Here is a 25,951-nt window from a genome sequence, read left to right on the forward strand (position 1 = left end):
TTCGTTTCTTTGTTATATACTACTGGAAAATGAAATAAAGAACAACTGGAAAACTTTATGTGATTGAGCTGAGATTGACAAAGTATAACCTGCTAGTGGTGCTCAGTCAATGATTACACAACCAAGGTGGTGCATCCTTTATTTTGGCTTCTGCAGCAGTGTATATGTTAAGGCGGGCTCACATTAATACTGGGTGGTATCTCACCTTACTGCAGTACAGGCTGCTATTTTGGCATGGTGATGCTCATACAAATGATGGCTCTCCTCCTGAGGTATGTCATTCCAAGCTCTTTCTAATTGGACCAGTGGTTCATCCAAGATGGTTATTGGCTGCTGTGCGTGGGAGATCCATTGCCTTGTCCAATGTCAGACTTTCTGGGGGAAAGATGAGATCTGACGATGGAGCTGGCAAGGGTTGCTGCTAGACACCCTGAAGAGCTCGTTGTGTAGCAGAGTCAGTGTGTGGGTTTGCATTATCTTGTTTGAACACCATATCTGCAAACGAAGTAAAAAAAAAAAAAAAGCAGTAGAACTGGTTCAACAATGTCCCGGACATTCGAAAGGCTGGTCAATGTTCCCCCAACAAATACCAGTTGGGAAAGTCCATGGTAGCCAATGGTGTCCCATGCCATGACACCTGGTGTTAGTCCTGTGTGTCTCCACATCAAGCATGATCACAGTAGGAGCTCTCCTGCAAACTCTGATGCGTCCATCAGTGGCACATAATAATGTTCAGTGATGAAAGAAGGCTCTTCCTTGGTGCTAATGATGGCCGCATCAGAGGTCACTTACACAGGCTCCTCAAAGTCACATTTGCCTAGTTATCCAGTAATACATCCTCTGCCTCCATAATGTTGCATAGGAGTCTAGGAAAGCAGGGGGACCTCCAAGGGAGAGGTAATGGTCGTATGGGATGTTATCCAACTTTCCTTTACGTATGGGCCCCTATTAGGGCATATAGATATAAGGTAATATTCCTCTACATATAGGCTATTAGGGCACATAGACATCATAGAAGAGGTCTTCCATGTATTACACAAATGACCATACATTTAATGGCTGCATGTAATACTACACTTTGCCAGTGGTGCCTGCTGCAGAGGAAATGAGAATCCAGCAGGATTGGGGGTTGTCTGTATAGTTGGACTTACAATGAGATCTGTCAGGTTCCTCTTTGGTTTCTAGCCTTTTTGCCATAATATATTTCAGAATCAGCAATGAATGTGTGCAAAATAACCACATCCTCAGGAACATTGCTATTGCCCGTTACCTCCACCAAGGCATCACATCGTTTCTTGATATCTTATTCTAAACTAGTTCATGTCTGCAGAATACATTGTCCATAGTAAGACTGTTCCCATGTGTCTTTACAGGTCTGCCAGATACATTACAGCTATGGAGGTGTGTATCATGCCTACTTCAGTGTGAAGATCCGGATGTCAGGGATGCTGCTGCAGACATCATCCGTGTGTATCACACTCAGAAAAAGAACTCTTCCGGAACAGGTACAGTCAATACAAGAAGATTATATTTTAGGTTAATACTGAAGAAAGTTATCTTCGTACAGCCCATGGCTCTGTGATGTAAAGTCTGTGATGTATCTCCTGACATTGCCTTGTATCATAACCTTTAAGAGTTGTAGAGGAACCTGCAAAACTATTCAGTTCTTCTGAGATCTGACCTGCCTTTCTGGTGAGCTGTTGAGAGACAGTGGATATACTTGATCAAAGTCTTCTCTGAACAGGTCTACAAGCTCCACCTTATAGACCTAGACCACAGACACACAACATATCACGGCAAAGTACATGTGTTCCAAGTTGAAGGAGCCATAACACAGTCCTTATACAAATCTATGGATCTTACTTTAGGGTACTTTCACACTTGCGGCAGAGGATTCCGGTAAGCAGTTCCGTTGCCGGAACTGCCTGCCGGATACATCAAAACGCATGCAAACTGATGGCATTTGTCAGACGGATCAGGATGCTGATCTGTCTGACAAATGCATTGAAATGCCGGATTTGTCTCTCCGGTGTTATCTGGAAAAACGGAACCGGCATGCCGGATCCTTTTTGCTGGAACACTCGGGCCGGATCTGGCATTAATGCATTTCAATGGGGAAAAATGCCAGATCCAGGAAGTGTTCCGGAATTTTGGCCGGAGATAAAACCGCAGCATGCTGCGGTATTATCTCCGTCCTGAAAAGTCAAAAAGACTTAACTGAAGACATCCTGATGCATCCTGAACTGATTGCTCTCCATTCAGAATGCATTAGGAGAAAATTGATCAGTTCTTTTCCGGTATTGAGCCCCTAGGACGGAACTCTATGCCGGAAAAGAATAACGCTAGTGTGAAAGTACCCTACCTCAGTAATGTTAACACAAAGCCATTATGGTATCTGTTTTCTTATGGATCCATATGCAAAATGCTCCATATGATTCCATATTATGCAAGTATTCCCCCTAAGAAACATTCATTATAATATAGTGCAGTACACCATACTTCTTCTCTGTGTGCATGTGTTTATTTATTTATTTATTATTATTAAAGCGCCATTCATTCCATAGCGCTGTACATATGATAAGGGGTGCACATACATAACAGACAATTTCACTAATCATAAACAAGATCTAGTTCAGCACTTGTCTTTTGAACTAGGGCTGAGTGATCGTGACCTCAATCATACTCGTGATTAATTGAACATTTACCATTGATGAACGATCACAGTCAACAGTTAAAGCAGTGGAGGGAGGTGAACACAGTTGGAGGGAGGGGGGAGGCAGCTGCAGTTGGAGCAGTGTGAGAGGGAGGCGGCTGCAGTTGGCGCAGTGAGGGGAGGCGGCCACAACTGGATCAGTGTGGGGGGGGAGGCGGCTGCAGTTGGAGCAGTGTGGGGGGAGGCGGCTGCAGTTGGAGCAGTGGTGGGGGGAGGCGGCTGCAGTTGGAGCAGTGTGGGGGGGAGGCGGCTGCAGTTGGAGCAGTGTGGGGGGGAGGTGGCTGCAGTTGGAGCAGTGTGGGGGGGGAGGCGGCTGCAGCTTGGAGCAGTGTGGGGGGGAGGCGGCTGCAGTTGGAGCAGTGTGGGGGGAGGCGGCTGCAGTTGGAGCAGTGTGGGGGGAGGCGGCTGCAGTTGGAGCAGTGTGGGGGGGGGAGGCGGCTGCAGTTGGAGCAGTGGGGGGGAGGCGGCTGCAGTTGGAGCAGTGTGGGGGGGGGAGGCGGCTGCAGTTGGAGCAGTGTGGGGGGGTGGCGGCTGCAGTTGGAGCAGTGTGGGGGGGAGGCGGCTGCAGTTGGAGCAGTGTGGGGGGGGAGGCGGCTGCAGTTGGAGCAGTGTGGGGGGGGAGGCGGCTGCAGTTGGAGCAGTGTGGGGGGGAGGCGGCTGCAGTTGGAGCAGTGTTGGGGGGAGGCGGCTGCAGTTGGAGCAGTGTGGGGGGGAGGCGGCTGCAGTTGGAGCAGTGTGGGGGGGAGGCGGCTGCCGTTGAAGCAATGGGTGGGGAGGTGAACGCAGTTAGAGCAGTGTGGGGGGGAGGCGGCTGCAGTTGGGGCAGTGTGGGGGGGAGGCGGCTGCAGTTGGAGCAGTGTGGGGGGGAGGCGGCTGCCGTTGAAGCAATGGGTGGGGAGGTGAACGCAGTTGAAGCAGTAGGGGGTAGTTGAATTCAGTTGGAGGGGAGTGGAGGAGTCTGACACAAACATCTAAAGAGCAGGGTAGAGGTGACTCAGGGTAGAGCAAGAGTGTAATTTGGTTAAGGATTTGCAATTTCTTGCAAAACAAAGTAGCTAGATGCTAGCCAAACCCTTCAAAGGCTACTCTTCACATTGCAACCACTTGCGATAGAGTTCAAAGAAGTCTTGTTTTGTTTTTTGTTTTTTTAAAGCTGGTCACTTCATGTCACTCATCTCAGCGTATGTTGAGTCAAGCAGTGTTGGACTGGCCCACCAGAGTACTAGAAGATCCTCCGGTGGGCCCAGGGTCTGACAATATAAATAATAAACCCATAATACACTAGGGCAGTGATGGTGAACCTTTTAGAGACCGAGTGCCTAAACTGTATCCCAAAACCCACTTATTTATCACAAAGTGCCAACATGGCGATTTTCCCTGAATACCAGTATAGTATGTCTTCCATGTACTTTATCATTTAGCTATAATAGCCTCCCTACATTCAGTGCTCTGCTTGTGCCGTTCATAGTGTGCCCTGCGCTGATGAATGGCAGGAAAAGTATGAGGCATATTGTTACACCATAGACTTTATCCAGGGTGCGGGTGCCCACAGAGAGGGCTCAGAGTGCCACCTCTGGCACTCGTGCCATAGGTTCGCCACCACTGCACCAGGGCATCTAAAGTCCTGCAGGAAACTATTCAACCTTGAGCTGACTTTAGAGCCAATAACTTACTGCTAATGTCCATTTCTAATGGAGTGAAGTTAGGGAGCGGACATGGGAATGTTCTGTATAAACTGATAGTGGGCCGTTAAGATTTTTCTCTCTGGTGGGCCCAAGGAACTTCAGTCTGACCACGGACCCAAGAGAAAAGCTTAGGAAGGACACATCTGTATGCTGCTAAGGCTTCTGTGTGCATTCTTTTTTTTTTTTCTCTTCCCATCAATGAAAAGAGCTATTTTCATTTGCAAAAATGGACAGGAACAGGAACCTACAATGAGATTCTAGGCTTGGTACATGGATCCATGAAAAACGCTGTTGTGTGCATGAGCTCTTACCCAGAGATTGCTGCAGCCTATAATTACATATATCAGAACTGCCTCTGCAGCTGAGCCTCACAAACAAGTAGGGGCGCTTGCACTGCTCTAAACGTCTATCTATTATAAACGAAGATACATATACTTAGGACCAAACCTGGGTAATCCATTTACCCCTGAAGAAGCCAGAATACAGGCGAAACATGTCGGGGGGGGGCAGTTCTAGTTTTTAAATGCTTTACACCACTCCATTGCTAATCAGCAGTTAGAGGTCCGGCTGGCCCTCTTTGCTAGTTGGAGTTCAAAAATTAGTTAGACACAGTATTCGTCACTGTGTACTAAGTCTGTCTGCAGTGCTAACTGACACTTATGCTAGTTTGAAAGCATATGGGACGCCCAAGGCGCTAAGTTCATAGGTTGACACGCCGATCTTCCCGCTATATCACATGGTTGGTTATTATAACCCCACACAGCTGGCATTAACACTGTAGACGTTGTCACAGCAATAATTTGCCACAACAGTGAAGGGTGTGACAAGGGTGCCCTCTGTAACTGACCAACAAACACTTCCACCAGTGGAGTGGTGACTGTGTTTTTAATTTCATTTTTGGTTCTGTTTAAGAAAAATTAAAGAGTGCACCACGCACATATCGAGTGTTTAGGTTTTAATATTTCACCTGGGTCAAGATAGGTTCTACTGCCTGTTCAGGCATTTGTAAATAAACTTATAAACGAAGATGTTATAAAACAGACAGATGGAGCTTCGCTTAAAATATTGAAGAACACAAGAATTGCTAAATTTTCCATTTCTCAATGTCCAGATTTGGATTCCGTGAGTGAAACCCATCAGCATGAAGGATGTAACACCTTCCAGCTGGTGTACAACATAAAGGGGGAGGAGACTGGATAAAAACACAAATGAGCGGTCTTGCGGTTACATAATACGGCCATTTTTTTTTATAATCCTTGATGCTCTCAGATTTAAAAAAAATAAATAAATAAAAAACAGCAAATGGTTCCTGGGTATAAGCTTGCATATTGGCCGCCTCTGGAGCATATGTAGGCAGTGGGTGGACATTAAACAGTAAAACCTAGTTATTTTTCCAGATGTTTTCGCTCAGTTCCTTGTCACATTTGTCCCAGAATAATATTGCACTCATTTCAGAAAAGCATCTACACATCCAAAATTCATTAAGCCGTCATAAACCCACCAGACGTGGCAGAGAGAATGGGAAAATGAGCGATGCTGAAGACTTGAGACATTCTGGTTTGTTCTAGTAGAATATTTATAAAACCATCTTGTAGCTGGCATCTCCCCCGTGTATATAATGTGATCCAATGTTCCCAATGAGTGGAGGTGATTGTCGAGAAGCTGGAACACTCTCCTCAATCTCAAAAACTGGAATAATAACGAATGTAAACCCCATAACTAACCCATAACTAACAACTTGGCCTGGGACCAGTTGATACAATAATAATCTTGACGTATATTTTTGAAAACCGACCAAATTAATCTCTCGCTTATTAACTAAACCAGATGTGTGACATTACAAGCCTGGAAATCCCCGAGAATTCCCATGCTGGTATCTAGCAGACAGTGGAGCGGAGAGGCCATTCTGTCCATGATATTCAATGAAAAGTGTCATCAAGTAGACACATAATAAAATGTTTGCACGATACGGGATGAGCTGCTTAACCGCTGTGACTGACCATGCAAAATGTGCTGCCCCCGGGTATAACACAGCTGTAACCCATAAGAAAGAGACGACTATACAGCCAAAATAATAAAGGGGTCATCTGATGATTCATGTAAAAATTGACAATCCGATATCTTTTTCTAACAAAGCTAGAACCAGCGCTGTACCTCACATGGATCGAGAGATCTCCCCATTCATTGGTCCAATTGCTCTGCTAGATTTATTTCAAGCTGGCAGCTCAGGGGGTGTCTCATTCCTCAAGGGGTGTGCCCTTTATGCTGCAGCTCACTCTCTCTAGAAGAAAACAAACATAGTGGGAAGTGAGGTCACTGCATATAGTACTGGCAGAAGAGAGAAACCCTCTGCGTCTGAGAGAAATGCATCTAGCAGTGCTGCCTTTAGAGAAGCCGAAACATAACTGTTCCTTCACAATTATAATTTTACAAAGAAGCACAGCCATGCAAACTTTTTTTTGAGTACTTGGGTACGCTTTAAAGGGGTTGCACAATGCCTATTGCTCAAAACTAACCAAATTAAAAACTTTGCATATCACAGACACTAATCTGGCCTGAAGTTAAATAAGTGGATATTAGAAGCTGTCCACACTTAGCTTATACTGCAGCGTGGTCCTATATACTGTATCTTTCAGAGTTCCTGACATTTCCTGAAGTGGGTCCGGTGTAGACCTTCTAGATGTATATTCCTCTATTCCACACTGCATCCAGAAGCATTTCTGTTTCTTGCATCTTTTATGTGGTACCTTAAGTCAGTGTTTCCCAACCAGTGTGCCTCCAGCTGTTGCAAAACTACAACTCCCAGCATGCCTGGACAGCCTTTAGCTGTGCGGGCATGCTGGGAGTTGTAGTTTTGCAACAGCTGGAGGCACACTGGTTGGGAAACGCTGCCTTAAGTCATGGTTTGTTAGGAGCACACTTTCCTGTGTAAACAGGGATGCACTACCGACAAACAGTGAATCTGTATGGGGACCAGAGATCGCTGGGATGAATGCTGCATGTAAATTCAGCTTTACTGCAGAGGAACGATCAGGCAATGTTGGTTTCCGATCTTTCGCCCTATGCATCGGCCCATGTAAATGTGTGTAGCCACTGTAAGTCACTGGACTATAGTAACGATCTTTATGCAGAAGTTAAAAGGGTAAAGAAAGCCAGCAAGCCTACGAGTACAGGCAAAACTAATCAAGACTGTGCACTAGATTGATAATCCTGCTTCCTTTCCACGCAGCACGCCCACGCTAAGTCTACGATCTCTCCATTCTAACCATTATTCTGATTTACTGAACACATCCATATTATCAGATTAATGCCTCATTGTTTCCAAGCAATTAGTGTGATTCACGATGGTAGAGGTCCTATGCCGTCGCTCTATTAATATATCACTGATGAGATGAAAATTACAAATTAAACATAAGAGCATTATCTCCCCATTTGGCTGCACATGGGGCACCACGGTGAGTTCGGCCATCGTTCTTTGTGTTCGTATAAGTCATTGTAGCGTCATTTAGGAGCATTGTGTGTGCAGGGGTGACACTAATAGGCAGCAGCCTTCATGACCGTGTGTCGTGGTGTTTTGTTCTTTTCAGGCTGGGTTCACACCTGAGCGTTTTACAGCGCGTTCCTACGCGCTGTAAAACGCTCAACAAGCAAAAACCAATGCTTTCCTATCGGTATGGTTCTCACCTGAGCGTTTTACAGCGCGTACGATCGCGCTGTAAAACGCCCGACGCCCCAAGAAGTACAGGAGCTTCCTCGGGGCGTATTGTTGCGCGTTCCCGCAGATAAACTTCAGGCAACGCGCGACAATGGGCGTTTGCTTGTTTCCAGAGCCGCGAATGTAAACGCCCGATAAAATCGCGCATACAAGTACGCTCAGGTGTGAACCCAGCGTCAAGCCTACAGATCCAAGTATGGCAGAAATAGCTTTGTAAATCCCATACTTTGCAACTGCCTGAAAACAGTGGCCACGAGTAATAAGCTGTTCTTCATCCCATCCAGAGTGGTGTGCAGGAGGCTGTACAGCAGCACGTGGAGTCCTCGTGGCTCAGTACTACATGCTGTTGTATGATGCTCCATCTACTGTAAAACCATATTACGTAAAGGGGTTGTGTCATCTGGGACATGGATGGCATATCGCTAGATTGGTGGGACCCACACCTATGTCCAGAAAAGGCTGTAGAAAGTGAAGGAGAGCGCCCTGCGCATGTGTAGCCTGCCTTCCATTCATTTGTATGGGAGTTCAGAAAAAAGCCAAGCGAATGTCCTCCGCTATTTTTGGAAGTCCCATAGAAATAAATGGGGAGCGTACTGCCCTAGAAAATGTTCGTAATACAGCACCCGATGCGGCATGCCACAAATTATGAAATTGAAGGCATATTGAGGTATAATATGGCGCTCCTAGCATTCTGCGAGTACCTTCTTGTGCCTCCATTCATCCTGGAAGTTGTACGGAGCTGTAATACGACCCTAAGATTAAAAAAATTATTTGTAATTTTGCAGATTTGACTATGCACAGTAATTTACCATCTTAGACAAGACATCAAGGCAAAAGTGTATTTGGGGTGGTATGTCTTGGTCGCTTGGCCAGAGGCAGCTTCACTATTTCTTCATGACATTATTGGCCACAACAGTGACACTTCCAAAATGGCCTTGTTGCTAATTGTGATTATTGGTTCAGAGTTTATGAGCTATTGCCACCATCACTTCCTAATAATGGTTGGAGCCACTGTCTAAAGTCCCTTTTACTGAGGCTGATGCACAGCCAGCTACTGAAAAATAAAATGTTCATTCCCAATAATTGCCTATCATTGAGCCGAGTCAGCAATTATCTTTCTGTACGGGGAGGAGTGATCACTACTTCATTGATCGCCAGCAACTGGACAATGTGCCACGTAAAAGATTAGATCACTCGGCAAGCGAGCACTTTTATGAGGGCCTTAACAAAGACATGGTGCTGCATAATGAGGTGCATGAAGTGAAGCTGGATACTGCGGGAGGGATTTATGCCAGTATTGTGGTGTAAAAACAGTTGTAAATGTTAGTGCATGCCACGTGTGCTGAACTTTTCTTTCCTCCTACCACTTCTGAATAGTGCCCATGGTTTATAGGGAGGGGCACTTCCACAAAGTCTTCAACGGATTTATCAATTTTAAAGACTGAAAACGGTGCAAAATGTAGTGCAAATCTGTGCCTGTTCATAGCAGGAGGAAGACCGCAACTGCAGCACAAAGACCGGCAAGGGAGACAGAGGTGCGTATAGGATGATGTATTATTTTACGGCATTTAGTGTAGTAGGCTCCCTTCTTAGGGTACTCGTACAACCAAATAAATCATCCCTTATGAGCCTTACGCATTAAAGTTAGTGCAGAAACCTCTGGTGTTGGTGATGACAACCAGTGAGACTCCAGCTTTAATTTTTATTCAGCACAGGTTGGCAAAATTGTGATCTGGTGGTTAGTTATGGGGGAGCAATAAGGCTTTTTGTTGGCACAGATTTTATACATGAGCTCCCAATCAGAACTTGCTGGCCAAGTGATAGTAGTAGATTGGGGGAGGGGGTTATTAATGTTGCCTCATACATGTGCTAGCTACAATACCCCTATAATAAGACCAATCACTATGCCCTAAAAATGTACAATGCCTATAAGAGTGCACCTTATATAGTATCAGTCAAGGCTCCTAAAAATTGCCAGCTACAGTAACCACCAAGCATTCTCAACTAGTTGCCCCCCTTCAAAAACAATTCCAACCATGGTATCAGGCTTAAGGACCCCAAATACCGTAACCCATACAGTGCTACTAACCATGCATTTATTCTAGGAAAGATTATGGGCGTAACACTGCCCATGGCTTCATATTACAGAACTCGAAGGGCTTCTAAAGGGGTCTCATAGTTTCTGAAGACATCCATCCCTTTGCTTTAGTAGTGCTTTAGGTAGGTTCCTACCTCTGAAACTCTAAATATTCAGTGCCTAGCTGCAACCTTAATGTGATTGTTAAAGGCACCATGCCCATGTGAAACAGAGCAAAGGCTGGGGTTTCTGGAAAAGGGGCCCCCACCAATTCACTAGTAGGGTATTGGCCACACAGAGCTTTTTGGACAAGGTTTTGAAGCAGATGGACGGTTTTCTGCCAAATCCAGACCCTGGTTGATCCACTTCTGGCTTTGGCTGAAAATCTTGCAGGCAGATCTGCTTCAAAACCTCGTCCAAAAAACTCTGTGTGGCCGGACCCTTAGGATTTAATAGTTTGTATCTGGACAAGTTCTTTGAATTTCCTGGGAATCTCTCTCTCTCTCTCTCTCTCTCTCTCTATATATATATATATATATATATATATATATATATATATATTGTAAATGTTTTTTGGCTAAGAGCTGCCGCCATTTTCTTCTTCATAGTTCTCTATGATGTGGCGGCAATTGCCAAACTAGCATACCAAGGAATCTTAAGACGGTCAGCTTGTGTTTGATTAAGTGTTTTTCTTCTTCAAAGCCTTCACATGCAAGTTCAAGTTACTGAACCCAAATGAATACATAACACTCTGCATAATAACTGCTACAGATTGCCTTGGCCAAGGGAGTATCGGCTTTCGCCCGCGCTGTTTGTTTTTCTTTCTACTTTCACTTATTTGTACAGTCTTGTCTTTGACCATAATGTAATTTCAAGTTATGACAACCCTTCCAGCTTTCCTAGTTTTGGACACAAATCCTCCTACTGCCATTTCCTTCCAACTTCTCACTTATTGTGTGTGTGATATATAGAGTTTGATCAAAGTGAGCCTCCATTTTTTTTTATGAGTAGTTTTGCTTTCTAACTTTATACTTGATTTACGTACCCTTTAAAACGCTGTTTTTAAATGGTTTTCCAATTCTTTCAATTATAATTCAAGGAATATTATATACAGACGTGGACAAAATTGTTGGTACCCTTTGGTCAATGAAAGAAAAAGTCACAATGGTCACAGAAATAACTTTAATCTGACAAAAGTAATAATAAATTAAAATTCTATAAATGTTAACCAATGAAAGTCAGACATTGTTTTTCAACCATGCTTCAACAGAATTATGTAAAAAAATAAACTCATGAAACAGGCATGGACAAAAATGATGGTACCCCTAACTTAATATTTTGTTGCGCAACCTTTTGAGGCAATCACTGCAATCAAACGCTTCCTGTAACTGTCAATGAGACATCTGCACCTCTCAGCAGGTATTTTGGCCCACTCCTCATGAGCAAACTGCTCCAGTTGTGTCCGGTTTGAAGGGTGCCTTTTCCAGACTGCATGTTTCAGCTCCTTCCAAAGATGCTCAATAGGATTGAGGTCAGGGCTCATAGAAGGCCACTTTAGAATAGTCCAATTTTTTCCTCTTAGCCATTCTTGGGTGTTTTTAGCGGTGTGTTTTGGGTCATTGTCCTGTTGCAAGACCCATGACCTGCGACTGAGACCAAGCTTTCTGACACTGGCTAGTACATTTCTCTCTAGAATTCCTTGATAGTCTTGAGATTTCATTGTACCCTGCACAGATTCAAGACACCCTGTGCCAGACGCAGCAAAGCAGCCCCAGAACATAACAGAGCCTCCTCCATGTTTCACAGTAGGGACAGTGTTCTTTTCTTGATATGCTTCATTTTTTCGTCTGTGAACATACAGCTGATGTGCCTTGGCAAAAACTTCGATTTTTGTCTCATCTGTCCACAGGACATTCTCCCAGAAGCTTTGTGGCTTGTCAACATGTAGTTTGGCATATTCCAGTCTTGCTTTTTTATGATTCGTTTTCAACAATGGTGTCCTCCTTGGTCGTCTCCCATGTAGTCCACTTTGGCTCAAACAACGACGGATGGTGCGATCTGACACTGATGTTCCTTGAGCATGAAGTTCACCTTGAATCTCTTTAGAAGTCTTTCTAGGCTCTTTTGTTACCATTCGGATTATCCGTCTCTTAGATTTGTCATCAATTTTCCTCCTGCGGCCACGTCCAGGGAGGTTGGCTACAGTCCCATGGATCTTAAACTTATGAATAATATGTGCAACTGTACTCACAGGAACATCTAGTTGCTTGGAGATGGTCTTATAGCCTTTACCTTTAACATGCTTGTCTATAATTTTCTTTCTGATCTCTTGAGACAGCTCTTTCCTTTGCTTCCTCTGGTCCATGTCGAGTGTGGTACACACCATATCACCAAACAACACAGTGATTACCTGGAGCCATATATATAGGCCCAATGGCTGATTACAAGGTTGTAGACACCTGTGATGCTAATTAGTGGACACACCTTGAATTAACATGTCCCTTTGGTCACATTATGTTCTGTGTTTTCTAGGGGTACCATCATTTTTGTCCATGCCTGTTTCATGAGTTAATTTTTTTACATAATTCTGTTGAAGCATGGTTGAAAAACAATGTCTGACTTTCATTGGTTAACATTTATAGAATTTTAATTTATTATTACTTTTGTCAGATTAAAGTTATTTCTGTGACCATTGTGACTTTTTCTTTCATTGACCAAAGGGTACCAACAATTTTGTCCACGTCTGTATATAGTTATGAAATAGAAAAAGAGAGAGATTGAAGGTTTCCAATTCTTTCAAGCAGCCAGCAGAATAAACAATATACAGCAAGGACAAAAAGTTTTGATACTGTCTCAAATTTGGGGTTTCACAAAGTTTGCTGCTTCACTGTTTTTCGATCTTTCTGTCAGATGTTTCTATGGTATAGAAGCATTTAATACGTTTTTTTTAATTTATTTTTTATGCAAAGACTCAATATTTCCAGAGTTGACCCTTCTTTTTAAAGGGGTTCTGCAATTTGTTTAAACTGATGATCTATCCTCTGGATCAGGGATGGCCAACCTGTGGCTCTCCAGCTGTTGTAAAACTACAACTCCCACCATGCCCAGCTGTAGGCTGATAGCTGTAGACAGTTGTAGTTTTGAAACACCCGGAACCCCTGCCGATCAGCTGTTTGAGAAGGCAGCGGCGCTCCAGCAGTGCCGCGGCCTTCTGACTGTTTACCGCTGGCCCAGTGACGTCACGACTAGTATCAACTTGCCTGGGCGGGGCCAAGCTCCATTCATTGTTCACCGAGCCACTTAGTTATCATTGAGCCACTTAGAGATCAATGTGCAGAGCCGAGCTGGAGCAATCAACAGGGCAGCAAATGCACATCTAGGTCCATCGCTGTGGGTGCTCATATCCGGGATACAGCAGCACAACTAGGGAGCACTGTCATTGACACCAGTGTAGGTTATTTCAGTACAGATAAAGAATTTAGAATAGATTTATATTGCAAAACAACTTATTTTAAGTGTTCTTTCAGTTTATGTATAATACTTTTTATGGCATATCCCCAACCAGGAAAAACTTGTTTATGCCTATTGCAGGGCCTAAATAGCTGGTGCATGACTTCTGTTTTTGGTGCCCTGGCCAATAAATTAAATTAGTGATCTCATTATTGAGGGGGGTTAGGGGTCATGATGGATGCCAGTGTTCTTCTGATGTAACATTTTCCATGGGCAGCATGGTGGCTCAGTGACTAGCACTGGGGTCCTACAGTAGATATGAATTCAACATCTGCATGGGTTTCTTCTAGTTTCCTCTCACACTGCAAGGACATATTAATAAGGAATTTAGATGTTTGTATACAGCGGCAAATATGTTGCTGCTATATAAGCACGAGAAATAAATGAATATGCGCTGTGTAAACACCATCCATTGAGGAGATCAATCAAAGAAAATGGATGCACCATGTTGTCTAGATGCCGTGATTCTTCACATCTGTCTGTGAGGGTTATAATTCTAAACTACATTTTATAGAGTTTCTCTTCTGAAGAAAGGTAATGTTCTCAATTAATAACTTGCTAGAAATAAAAGTGACAGTTCTATGGCAAGAAAACTGTTCACATTGCTCACCCCAAGCAGCTATTTCATCCTTTAATATCCGGCTGTAGGATCTAACCTTGAAGAGCAAGCCCCCTTTCTAATTCTATTTGTTTACCCATAGTTTTTTTCTTCAGTCTTTCATATGAAAATCTGCATACGTCTGGAGTTCAAAAGAAGCCTGGCGGCCGGCTCGCTGCAGACTCTCCTATTCAGGCCTAAGTGTTTGTTATTTCAAATCTAAATACAACCAGGCAGAAGATCTGCTCCTTTATGTGAAACCCGCTTGGCTCTGGGAAACATCAAATGTCGCAAGCACCAAATGTAGGAGGAGAAGATGCAACTTTTCATGCTTTTAATTGTTGAAGGTGCATTGGGAAATTACTTTTGGTGTTAAAGGAGTTTTTTTTTCAAGAGATTGATATTGATGGCCTATTCTCGGGATAGGTCATCAATATCTGATCGGTGGTCCAACTTCCAGCAACCCTGTCAGTCAACTGTTTGAAGAGTCTGCTGGACTCCATGGAATGCCACGGGATCTTCCTAAGCCAGTGACATCACTTCATCACTCACGTGGCCTGTTGGCAGCTCATTCCCGTTCACTCGCAGTTGTAAAGCACAAGCCAAAGCGCCATATTGCCTAAGTGCCTGGCAGTTAATTATAGCAGTTGTATAACATGCTTCTCTCCTCTCTTAACACAGGTATGTCTGCATTGTATTTGAGCAAAACTGCTCTACCCAGCTTTCCCCAAGTATAATTGTGCAGCCTCCATCTTTCCTGGTATACACCCCTGCATATTCATCCATGTATACTGTTTTCAGCTGTGATTAATATCATTGTTTTTAGTCCTATAGATGTTCTCCCAATGGATGCAATGTTATTTATGTGAAGCTTGTGATCTGTAGTAATTTTATGGCCCATCCAGATCCTTAGCTGTTTGTTTACCTACACATCACATCCCTTCTCATGTGTCTTGCTTAAGTGATTCATTATCTAAATTACCCCTAGTTCTATGATCACACTCTGTAAATGTATACACAGTTTAAGTGGAAGCACTCTCAGGGGTAAAGCACAAGCCAAAGCGCCATATTGCCTAAGCACCTGGCAGTTTATTGTGGCAGCGCCATATTGCCTAAATGCCTGGCACCCTGACCCATCTTCCTCCACAAATCATTCAACCACTTGCTGTTTATTTCTGTTCTCCTGCTACTAGCGGCAGATGACATTTCACCAAACCCTGGCCCTCCCTCTATTGCTAGCTTCAGCCTCTCACCTGTCATACATATTGTAGAAACCTTGACAATCTTATTAATATTCCCTGTACATCTTCTCCTGTCTCAATTAACTGTGCTTTATGAAACACGCTGTAGATTTGTAACAAACTCCCCACAATCCACGACTTCTTTCTCTCACAATTTCTGAACTTGCTTGCTCTTACAGGAACCTGGCTTCAACATTCTAACACTAGTTTACCTGCCGCTTTATCCTATCGTGGACTTCACTTCTCCCATACCCCCAGACTTGTTGACAGGTATGGTGGAGGAGTAGGAATACTTATTTCTCCACAGTGCACATTTCAGGTAATTCCCCCTGAACACTCTCTCACATTCCCCTCTTTTGAGATCTATACCATCAGACTCTTCAGCCTATTCCAACTGCGAGTTGCTGCTGCCTATCGTCCCGCAGGCTTCCCTCACCAATTCCCGGATCACTTTCTTCTGAATCATCAACTCTTATTATGGTTGATTGTATTATCCCCACTGATAATTCTATCTTCCCATCAGCCTTTCACTTTCTTTTTATAACATTCTCTCTTGGCCTCTCACAACTCACTTCCTCTGCCACGCATAAAGGGGGCAACACACTTGATCTAGTCTTCATCGGACTTGCTCGATTACAAACTTTATTAACTCAACCTTTCTGCTTTTTGACCACAATCTTTTTTTCCTTTAGTATAAACCTTTTACTCTTCTCACGACATTCCTACTTTTCACACTTAGAAACCTCCACTCCATTTACTCCCAGCAACTCATTGACACCCTACAGTTAGCTCCTACCCCAATCTCTTCCATCTCCTGTCTAGACCTGGCTCAAATCATTGCAACTATACCCTCAAAAACACCCTGGATGAGGCAGCTCCAATATCAATCCGACCCTCCCGAAACAGAACATGGCAACCCTGGCACACCCCTGAAGCATGTTTCCTCCAGCGGTGCTCCAGATGTGCAGAACGCTTAATATCAGCACACTTCCTCCATTATAAATTTATGCTTAAAACCTACAATTTGGCCCTCAACATTGCCAGACAGAACAACTCTCATCACTTTCAAATAACCCAAAACGATTCTGACACTTTTCATTCCCCTATAAGCCCTGAAGTTCACATGCCCATCACTGACCTCTGCGCTGATGATTTGGTCACTTACTTCAGAGAAAGAATTGGTAACATCCAGCAGGAAACAATCTCTCAGTCTCCAACCAATTCCAATCCTCTTCCCTCCCACACTTCTTTTGACCCTTTAACAGACGAAAAAAAGTCTCCAGGCTACTTTCTTCTTATCGACCCACCACCTGCAGCAGTGATCCTATTCCCTCACACCTTCTCCAGTCCCTCTCCATAGCTGTCAGGACATAAAAGGAAACTGCGGCACTCCAATTTCTTCAATATTTTCTTGCGTTTATTTCACCAAAATCACCACAATGTTTCGACCTCCTTGTCTTTATCAAGCTCCAGCTTGATAAAGCTTGATAAAGACCAGAAGGTCGAAACGTTGTGGTGATTTTGGTGGAATAAACGCAAGAAAATATTGAAGAAATTGGAGTGCTGCAGTTTCCTTTTATGTCCTGATAATTAAGGGGTTCAAGGCCAGAACTCATCACTGCGGGCACTGCCACGGAAATGGAATAACTATTACAAGTCAGTGAGTAGTGCTTTCTTATTCTTAATTTATATATCTCCACACCTGTCATTATTCACCGTACTACAATATTTAAAGGGATTATCCAAGAACTATAATGCCCCTCCATATGCCTGGGACCCTCAAACAGATAGTACTTGCCTTGCTCCCTTGCACCCACGTCGATTCTGATGCTGGCACGGCTGCCGCTGCATCTCACTATTGCGCAGATCAAAACATCCGGTGTTGGGGAGGGGGGGGACCCAATAGCAGGCCGCAATGTTAACTGGCATCCTTAGCGTCACTGGAGAGATGTAGCCGTGCCATCATAAGAAGCGACGCGGTAAGTACTATCTGTGTGAGGAGCCCAGGCATATGGGGGGAAGGGGCATTATAGCTCTTGGATAACCCCTTTAACCTCTCTCTCTGTCTTCTGGTATCTTTCCTTCCTCTTTCAAACATTCTGTTATAACCCCACTACTTAAAAAAAAAAACATTGCGTGACCCGATCTGTGATACAATCTGGCGTTCGCCCTCTCCACTCTACAGAAACTACCCTTACTAGTGTCTAATGGTCTCTTAACAGCAAAAGAAATGGCAACTATTCTTTAGTGGTTCTTCTGGATCTCTCTGCCTCGTTTGATACGGTAGACCACAAACTCCTCTTCACCATGCTTCACACTCAATTGACCTTAATGACACTTCTCTCTCCTGGTTTTCTTCCTATATCTTTGGCCGCTCCTTTAGTGTATCATTTGTTGGCTCTACAGCGTCTCCTCTTGAAGTTAGGGTTCCTCCGGGTTCAGTTCTAGGTCCTCTACTCTTCTCTCGCTACACAACCCCGATTGGCCAGTCTAACAGTAGATTTGGTTTTCTGTACCCTCTCAATGCCGATGACACCCAACTATAAACTTCATCTACTAACATCACCCCTGCTTTACTTCAGAACACCAGTGATTGTCTGGCAGCTGTCTCTAACACCATGTCCTCTCTGTATCTAAAACTGAACCTCTCAAAAACTGAACTTCTTGTCTTTCTCCCATCTAATAACCAACCTAAACTAGATATTTCAATTTTGGTCTGTGGTACTATAACTCCTGGGAAGCACGCCTGCTGTCCTGGGGTCATGTTTGATTCAGATCTTTCCTTTGTTCCCCATATCCAATCACTTGTCTTCTGCACCTCAAGAACATTTCCAGAATCCACCCTTCTCTTACGGTGGGATTGGCCAAAACTCTTGTTGCTTTGATTCATTCTCTTCTTGACTACTGTAAACACTCATTGTTTTTCTTTTCACTAAACTCTACCCCCTTCAGTCTGTCCTAAAGGCTGCAGCCAGGCTCATCTATCTGTCCACCCGCTACACTGATACTTTTATCCTGTGCCAGTCACTTCACTAGTTGCCCATCCACCACAGATTCCAAAATTGCAAAAAAAATCTTCTCCAGCACTACTTAAAAAATACATCCTTTATTGAAAACACATAAAAAAACATCTTGCAAAAGAAAGTAAAAACCTGGCATGTTTGTTTCCGACAGAGTGTGAGTTGTCCTTAACCTTGCCGTTTATTGGTAACGATTGCTCTCTTTTGACTTGTACTTGCATTACACAATCATTGAGGTCAATAAAAAGTCCACTTGACCTTATCCATGCCTGACCTAGTAGACCTCTAATATCTCTACTGCAGGAGATTCTCCGGTAAATTGATGAGCCTGTATTTATTTATTTCTCATTTTTAAAGGTCTGCGCATGCACAGACCGCAAAACCGGATCCGTTTTTCCGGAACACAGGGCCAGTTCCGGCATTAATGCATTTCAATGGAAATTAATGCCGGATCCGGCATTCCAGCAAGTGTTCAGGATTTTTGGCTGGAGAGAAAACTGCAGCATGCTGCGGTATTTTCTCCAGCCAAAAAAACTTAAGAGGGACTGGACGAATGCACCCTGATGCATACTGAACGGATTGCTCTCCATTCAGAATGCATTAGGATAAAACTGGTCAGTTTTTTTCCGGTATTGAGCCCCTGTGACGGAACACTAGTGTGAAAGTACCTTTAGGCTGTTTTCACATCTCTGCTTAAAGGAGCACAAGAACAAAAATAATGAAAGTTCCAGATTCGGCACTTAACTGAAGCAAACGGAGCCTATGGACCCGATTCATTATAATCCGTAGGCTATAATGGGGTCCTGCATGTGCGACTTTGCTACAAAAACCTTCTCCTTAATGGAATCCTAACTAATCCCATTATAGTCAATGGGCTCCATTCGCTTCAGTTAAGTGTCGAATCCGGCACATCTGTTATTTTCGTTCTTCTGCACCTATAACGGAGCAGAAGAATGGAAATGTAAAGTGCAGATGTGAAAGCAGCCTTAGTGAATAATCTGCTGTGCATCCAGTTGAGGTCTGTACCTCAAGTTTTGTGTTTTTTTTCATCAGTTATATGTTGAGAGAATCCCAATCCCCCATGCACACCTCCAATGGGAGCCTCCAAGGTCTGCCACTGTAAATGCATGTATTGGTGTTTGCCAGCCCTTGTTCCATGATATAGGAAAATGTAGCAGACTATGCTTCCTGTACAGGAAAAAAAAAGAAAGGTATGCTCATGCATACCGGCCCATTGTATGCCAAAAGCACACTCTTTTGGCATACGCCAGGTGCATAAAGGCCCATGGATTCGTTCAAAGTATTTGTAGAATGTAAAAAAGGGGATGTGAATGGAGCCCAACAGCCTATTTGTAACTTATTAGCGCGTATCTGGTTCTCAAGGACCTTGGCTTCCACCGTCTTTTAAAATGTTGGCACATGCTTCCTAATTATTCACCGCCTCACATACACCATTGTTATTTCCTTGTACAATCATGGCCTGGTGCCAGGGTTGTCACCGGTATTTTGTGTTTGAGATGCTGCCATTTGACACTTATTGTGCAAAAAAAAAAAATGCTGCGATTAAATATCAGATGAATTGTGTTGTTTTGCTAGAACCGTGCAGCCTTACGCTTTTTTTCCCCGCTGACCTCTGGCATCCTAACCACTCTGCGGTTTACCGAAGGAGGGCCTGACTTTGTTGTTGCTCTTCCATGCATTGAGGTGTAAACCTCTGGAGGCTTGTTTTATTGCTCCTATTGGGAGGTGAGGACACAGGAAGGTATTGTATTCACTTTCGGTAAATCTAGATTCATCCCTTTGAAATCTAATTGAATTACTGATCCATGGCTGTGCAAAGTCTAGACCGATTCATACTAATAAAAATCTTAGCTGGATTTAGATTGGAGTTACACTATTCTAGTTAATGAAGAGCATGGGTATGATTCTAGAGAAGGGGACCATCTGTCCTGCTCGGTCGTGTGATACAGTGCAGTACATTGTGGTGGTGATAATTTATACCATGTGCTACGACTGAAATACAGTCTGGGTCCCATCAGACCAGCATATTCTAAGTGGGAGGTGAGTTCAGAGAAGTGTATTCGCATGGGATGCCCAAGTGAGTCGAGAGCAATCTGATCTTAAGAACCTATCGAGTGTTCCTGTGCAGCATAACCACTTTTTTATGGCTCATTTTCTTGTGCTTTGTTACACTTGCGGTAATATTATACTGTGTGACTCTTAAGTGGCTCCACCGCATAATTTTACTCTTCCATGTAGACCCCCAATTCTAATTTCCTATATGAGGTGGACTGGAGATAGATCTTGTGTAATGACTTATAATGTAACGTGCTAAAAGTTTAGAAATATGGATGACTCTCATTCCAAAAATACTTATCTGGGGTGAGGATCTGGACCAGTCCCTTGAGATGTTCGATGCATATATTTTAAACTGAGTATAGAAATCAGTGCACAGAGAGAGCGGTATCGGAGCTTTGTTTTTCTAATTTATCAAGGCTTAAGGTTCTGGCGCCAAAGGTTTGGTGGCAGGAGATCCTTATGTCTGGTTAAATTGGTGAGGACCTCCTTCCGTAATAAACTGTATTTCCTCTGTTTAGTTAATTTTTCTCTGATCTGCTGAAGTGAAGCATTCAGTATTTTTTTAAAGTAAATTGTATAAAAATTAAAGGCTCTTAAAAGGGTTGTCCAGCATTTTAAAAATAAAAAAGCATTAGTCACCCATTGCTCTCCACGTTCTGGTCCTTTCTTGACACTGAAAATGCCAGGAGATGCCTGTTCAGCCAGTCACTGGTCTGCCATCAGCCAGTGTTTGCATGTCCTGGATTTTACGTTCTATGAATAGGACCAGGAAGTGGAGAGTAGTGGGGCCTGAAGCAGAACAGCAACCTCGGGGAATTGGTGAGGGTGAGTATTATTAGTTATTATTAAAGCGCCATTCATTCCACGGAGTATGGCTTCTTTTATGTTTAATCCACTGAAATCCATAAAAAATTTATGTGGCTGGTCAACTCTTTTAAGGGTACACTTAAGCTGGCCATACACATTAGATTAATGTCGGCTGAACCCACTGATTTTGGGTATGAGAGTATTCCGTCTTTCCCCAGCACGGTGGCTCAGTGGTTAGCACTGGTGCCTTGCAGCGCTGGGGTCCTAGGTTCAAGTCCAACCAAGAAAACATCTGCATGGAGTTTGGATGTTCTCCCCGTGTTTTAGTGGGTTTCCTCTGGGTATTCTGGCTTCTTCCTACACTCCAAAGAATTACTGGTAGGGAACTGTATCTCCACTATACCTTTAACTTGGCAGGCCATGATACAAAGTCTCTTCTGTTGAATTAGGTGGAAGGAGAAATCAACTGCACAAATTACTAAGCCTTCAAGGCAAAGACTACCCAGAGGTTCTGTACATGAGGGCCTAGGAGCCCTGTGCAGCTTTTGTTTTTCACTGCAGGTACACTTTGATCAAGGAAGAATGTAATACATTTCAATAACCTAGTGATTTTCCTTAATTCCGCTATTACAGCACCAAAAACTTTCTAAACAATTTTATCCCTATCATATGACATTACAGCGTGGAACCACCACATGATTGTGTGCCCGATGTGGAGACCACACAGGGTCAAGGTAATGAAAAGCCATAATTGTTTCTAACTGTGTAATTAGAATATGCCTGTAAACATCAATATATGTCAACCAGATAGAGATCAAAGATGATACAACACTTTATTGTGGGTTCTGTGTGGAGCTACATGAGCATTTAGAGTGAGAATGTATTCTTGATCCAGGAATGACACCAATACTTATGACCATGCCGTTCATTTCCTCTCATGTTTATCAGGACAGCTCAATTATTTTTGTGAGAATTTTCATTTTTACATTCTTTTCATTCGGTAGATTTAAAATGAAAAAAAAAAAAACACACCAAAAATAGGGGAGACTGGCATGGGCACAAGGGGACTGAGGGTATTTACAAAATGGAGGGAGACTATTTTTAATTAAAATGATAAGGAATCTACTAGGTATAGAGGTATAACTGCCTTCACAGTTAATGTTTAGTAGATATGGGTCCTACCAATGGGACCTGCACCTGTCCTCAAATCGGTGGCTCTTCCAAACCTCCATCTTGCCTGGTGAGCTGGCTTCCACATCCAGATGAATGTAGAGTTGGCCTTGCATGCCCGTGGCTCTCTCCATTCACTTCTCTGGCAGTTGCGGAAACAGCCGATCATCGGATGAGGCACCTCCCAGATCTCACATTTAGGTCTCATGCACACGACCGTTGTTTCATTCCGTGTCCGTTGTTCCGTTTTTTGTGATTTTCTGCGGACCCATTGACTTTCAATGGGTCCGTTGAAAACTCAGCTAATGCACAGTTTGTCATCCGCGTCCGTGATCCGTGGTTCCAGTCCGTCACAAAAATATAACCTGTCCTATTTTTTTTCACAGAAAACGGTTTGCGGACCCATTCAAGTCAATGGGTCAGTGAAAAAATGCGGAGGCACACAAGATTGTCATCCGCGTCCATTTTTTTCCTATCATTTGCATGGCAAACTTGACTTACACTTTTTTTTTTACTTTCCTTCATGTCTGGTGATCCTCTAAAAATAAAGGAAGACACACGGAAACAAAAACGGATCACGGAACCCCATTTTGCGGAACGGAACACAACAATGGTCGTGTGCATGAGGCCTTATAGTATATCTTGTGGCTGTGCCATAAATGTCTAAGTAAGGAATACACGTTTAAGTATATACTTATCTAAGGTACCACAAACCATATGTTGGAGTACAGTATTTTCAGATTTGCTATATATTTTATTTTCAAAGTATTCTGTATAAAATTAATTTGTCATCTACCCCAATTTTACAGATTCTTGATGCAGTTTACTTAAAGGGATTCTGTCACCTCCCCTAAGGCAAAAAACGATTTAAAACCAGCCATGCAGCACAGCTTACCTGGATTAGGCTGTGCTGTTCAATCTTGAAATCCGTCCAGCAGTTAGTTCAAAAAACGAGTTTGATCAATGAGGAAATGCGTCCTGAAGGTGCCCAGAGGGGCGTTTTTTTCTTCTGAGAGAGCCCAGTCCCGCCCCTTTTTCAGTGCCCAGCCCGCCTTCCTTTTACTTCCTAACTGCCGCCCCCAGCCTGCCACAGCCTCCCCTTCCTCTCCTCCCCCTCCCTCTTGCCGAACGAAGTCTCGCACAGGCGCAGTACCCACTGAGGGCTGCGCCTGTGCGATCATCAGGAGACTGAGGGCGGCAGCTTCATCTTCGTCACTGGGCATGCGCCGAGCCCAGTGACGTCCGATGCTCGCTCTTCCCTCAGCAGGGAAGAGCGAGCATCGGACGTCACTGGGCTCGGCGCATGCCCAGTGACAAAGATGAAGCTGCCGCCCTCAGTCTCCTGATGATCGCACAGGCGCAGCCCTCAGTGGGTACTGCGCCTGTGCGAGACTTCGTTCGGCAAGAGGGAGGGGGAGGAGAGGAAGGGGAGGCTGTGGCAGGCTGGAGGCGGCAGTTAGGAAGTAAAAGGAAGGCGGGCTGGGCACTGAAAAAGGGGCGGGACTGGGCTCTCTCAGAAGAAAAAAACGCCCCTCTGGGCACCTTCAGGACGCATTTCCTCATTGATCAAACTCGTTTTTTGAACTAACTGCTGGACGGATTTCAAGATTGAACAGCACAGCCTAATCCAGGTAAGCTGTGCTGCATGGCTGGTTTTAAATCGTTTTTTGCCTTAGGGGAGGTGACAGAATCCCTTTAAGAAGTTGTTGTTTTACAGATCCTGCATATACTTCAGAGCTGCATTCTTAATTCTGCTGTTTTTAGAATTGATATCTCCCAGCAGTCCCTGTTGGCTAAACACAAACCTTACTTTGATGGCAGGCAGGTCTTCATGAGACCGGTCCCTTTTAGGGGTCTCATGAAGACACAGTGATCAGCTGATCACCAAGCCTTTAATAACCCCCTGCAACCAGACATTAATTTAAGGATAGCTAACGATCCCCATTGAATCTTTGTAGCTCTGCTAAGCTGTTGTGGATTGGGGGTTAGGGAGAGTTCACATCTCCGTTTCATTTGTCCTTCTTCTGATCTGTTAGAAGAACAGAAAAAAAAACAGGATTCCGCAAAAAAGAACGCATCCTGTTGCATCAAGCAAATTGCGGATCTGCAAAACACGCATACCAGTAGTTTACTAAACAGCCGGTCCATAATAGAACCGTCTTATGTTTGTCCATAATGCGGACAATAACAGGACATGTTTTTTTTTTTTTTTCTTTGCGGAATGGACCGATGGACATGGAACTCACACGGAGCCATTTCCCTGTTTTTGAGGTTTTTTTGTGGCCCCATTGAAGTGAATGGTTCCAAAAAGAACCCCGAAACAGACACAGACATAAAATAAATAAATACATTTGTGTGCATGAGCCCTTATGCACAGGATCTGTTTTTTACAGGGTCTTGTAAAAAAAACGGATCTTGTTGCGCATTAGGCCAATTCCGTCTGAGATCCGTTTTTTTAGACGGACAAAAGTCTTCCATGCAATATTTTTTAATTTTTTTTCCGTCTAAAATAATTAATCAGAAATGGCTCAAACGGATGCCTAATGTGCATGACTGATGCAGCAGGGTTCTTTTTTTTTTTTTCTGCTGTTCTGACGGATTAGAAGAACGGAAAATGAAACGGTGATGTGAACTCTCCCTTAGTCTCCCTTTTCTTATGGTTGGCAAAGTCTCATGTGTGTCACATTTAACCAAGTCAAGTATGGAGCGGTCAGCAGCCATTTAAAGGCTGCTCACTATTTATACTGAGATGTGAAGACTTATTATTGTTATTGTTCCACTGTGCGGAGATCTCTGCTTGGTTAACACGCGCGGCTCTGGGAAGAATTGCTTAAACACTGCATAAACAGAGTCATTAATTCTAATATAAATATAGAAGATGGATAATTACATCGCTGTGCACGATCGGCTACATAGGTCGCATTGTGTTGAGGAGATGACGCTTTTGTATATATGCCCATTTTGTGTTCCCGCTGTCAGTAGTTCTATGTTTATATAATAATCCATTATAATCTGCCAAGGTTTTACTTTTAAAGAGCACCTGCTGATTTGCATGTAGATTATATTCCCTCTAGAGAAGGCACTACTGTGCTTTTCCAGGCTGACAGCCATATTATTCTGCACCAGGTTTGATCCAGTTTGCTCTTAAGGGCATCTGTCAGCAGTTTTGTACCTATTAAATTGGCTGACCTGTTGCATGTGCGCTTGGCAGCCAAAGGCATCTGTGTTGGTCCTATGTTCATACGTGTCCACATTGCTAAAAAAAAATAGTATTTTAATATATGCAAATGAGCCTCTAGGAGTCTTCTCTATCCCCCTGCAATCAACCATTAATCT

The 25,951-nt window shown here is 43.6% G+C and overlaps 1 protein-coding gene across 1 annotated transcript in view; it reads left to right on the top strand.

Annotated features, from left to right (window-relative positions):
- Positions 1 to 25,951, top strand: part of THADA (THADA armadillo repeat containing) — a 579,731-nt gene that overhangs the window by 488,030 nt on the left and 65,750 nt on the right. Inside the window, exon 36 of the mRNA XM_044289288.1 lies at positions 1,374 to 1,505. Within this exon, the coding sequence (XP_044145223.1) occupies positions 1,374 to 1,505 (132 nt within the window). The remainder of the gene's footprint in view (positions 1 to 1,373; positions 1,506 to 25,951) is intronic.

Source organism: Bufo gargarizans, chromosome 4 (genome assembly GCF_014858855.1).
Source record: "Bufo gargarizans isolate SCDJY-AF-19 chromosome 4, ASM1485885v1, whole genome shotgun sequence".
Taxonomy (NCBI): Eukaryota; Metazoa; Chordata; class Amphibia; order Anura; family Bufonidae; genus Bufo; species Bufo gargarizans.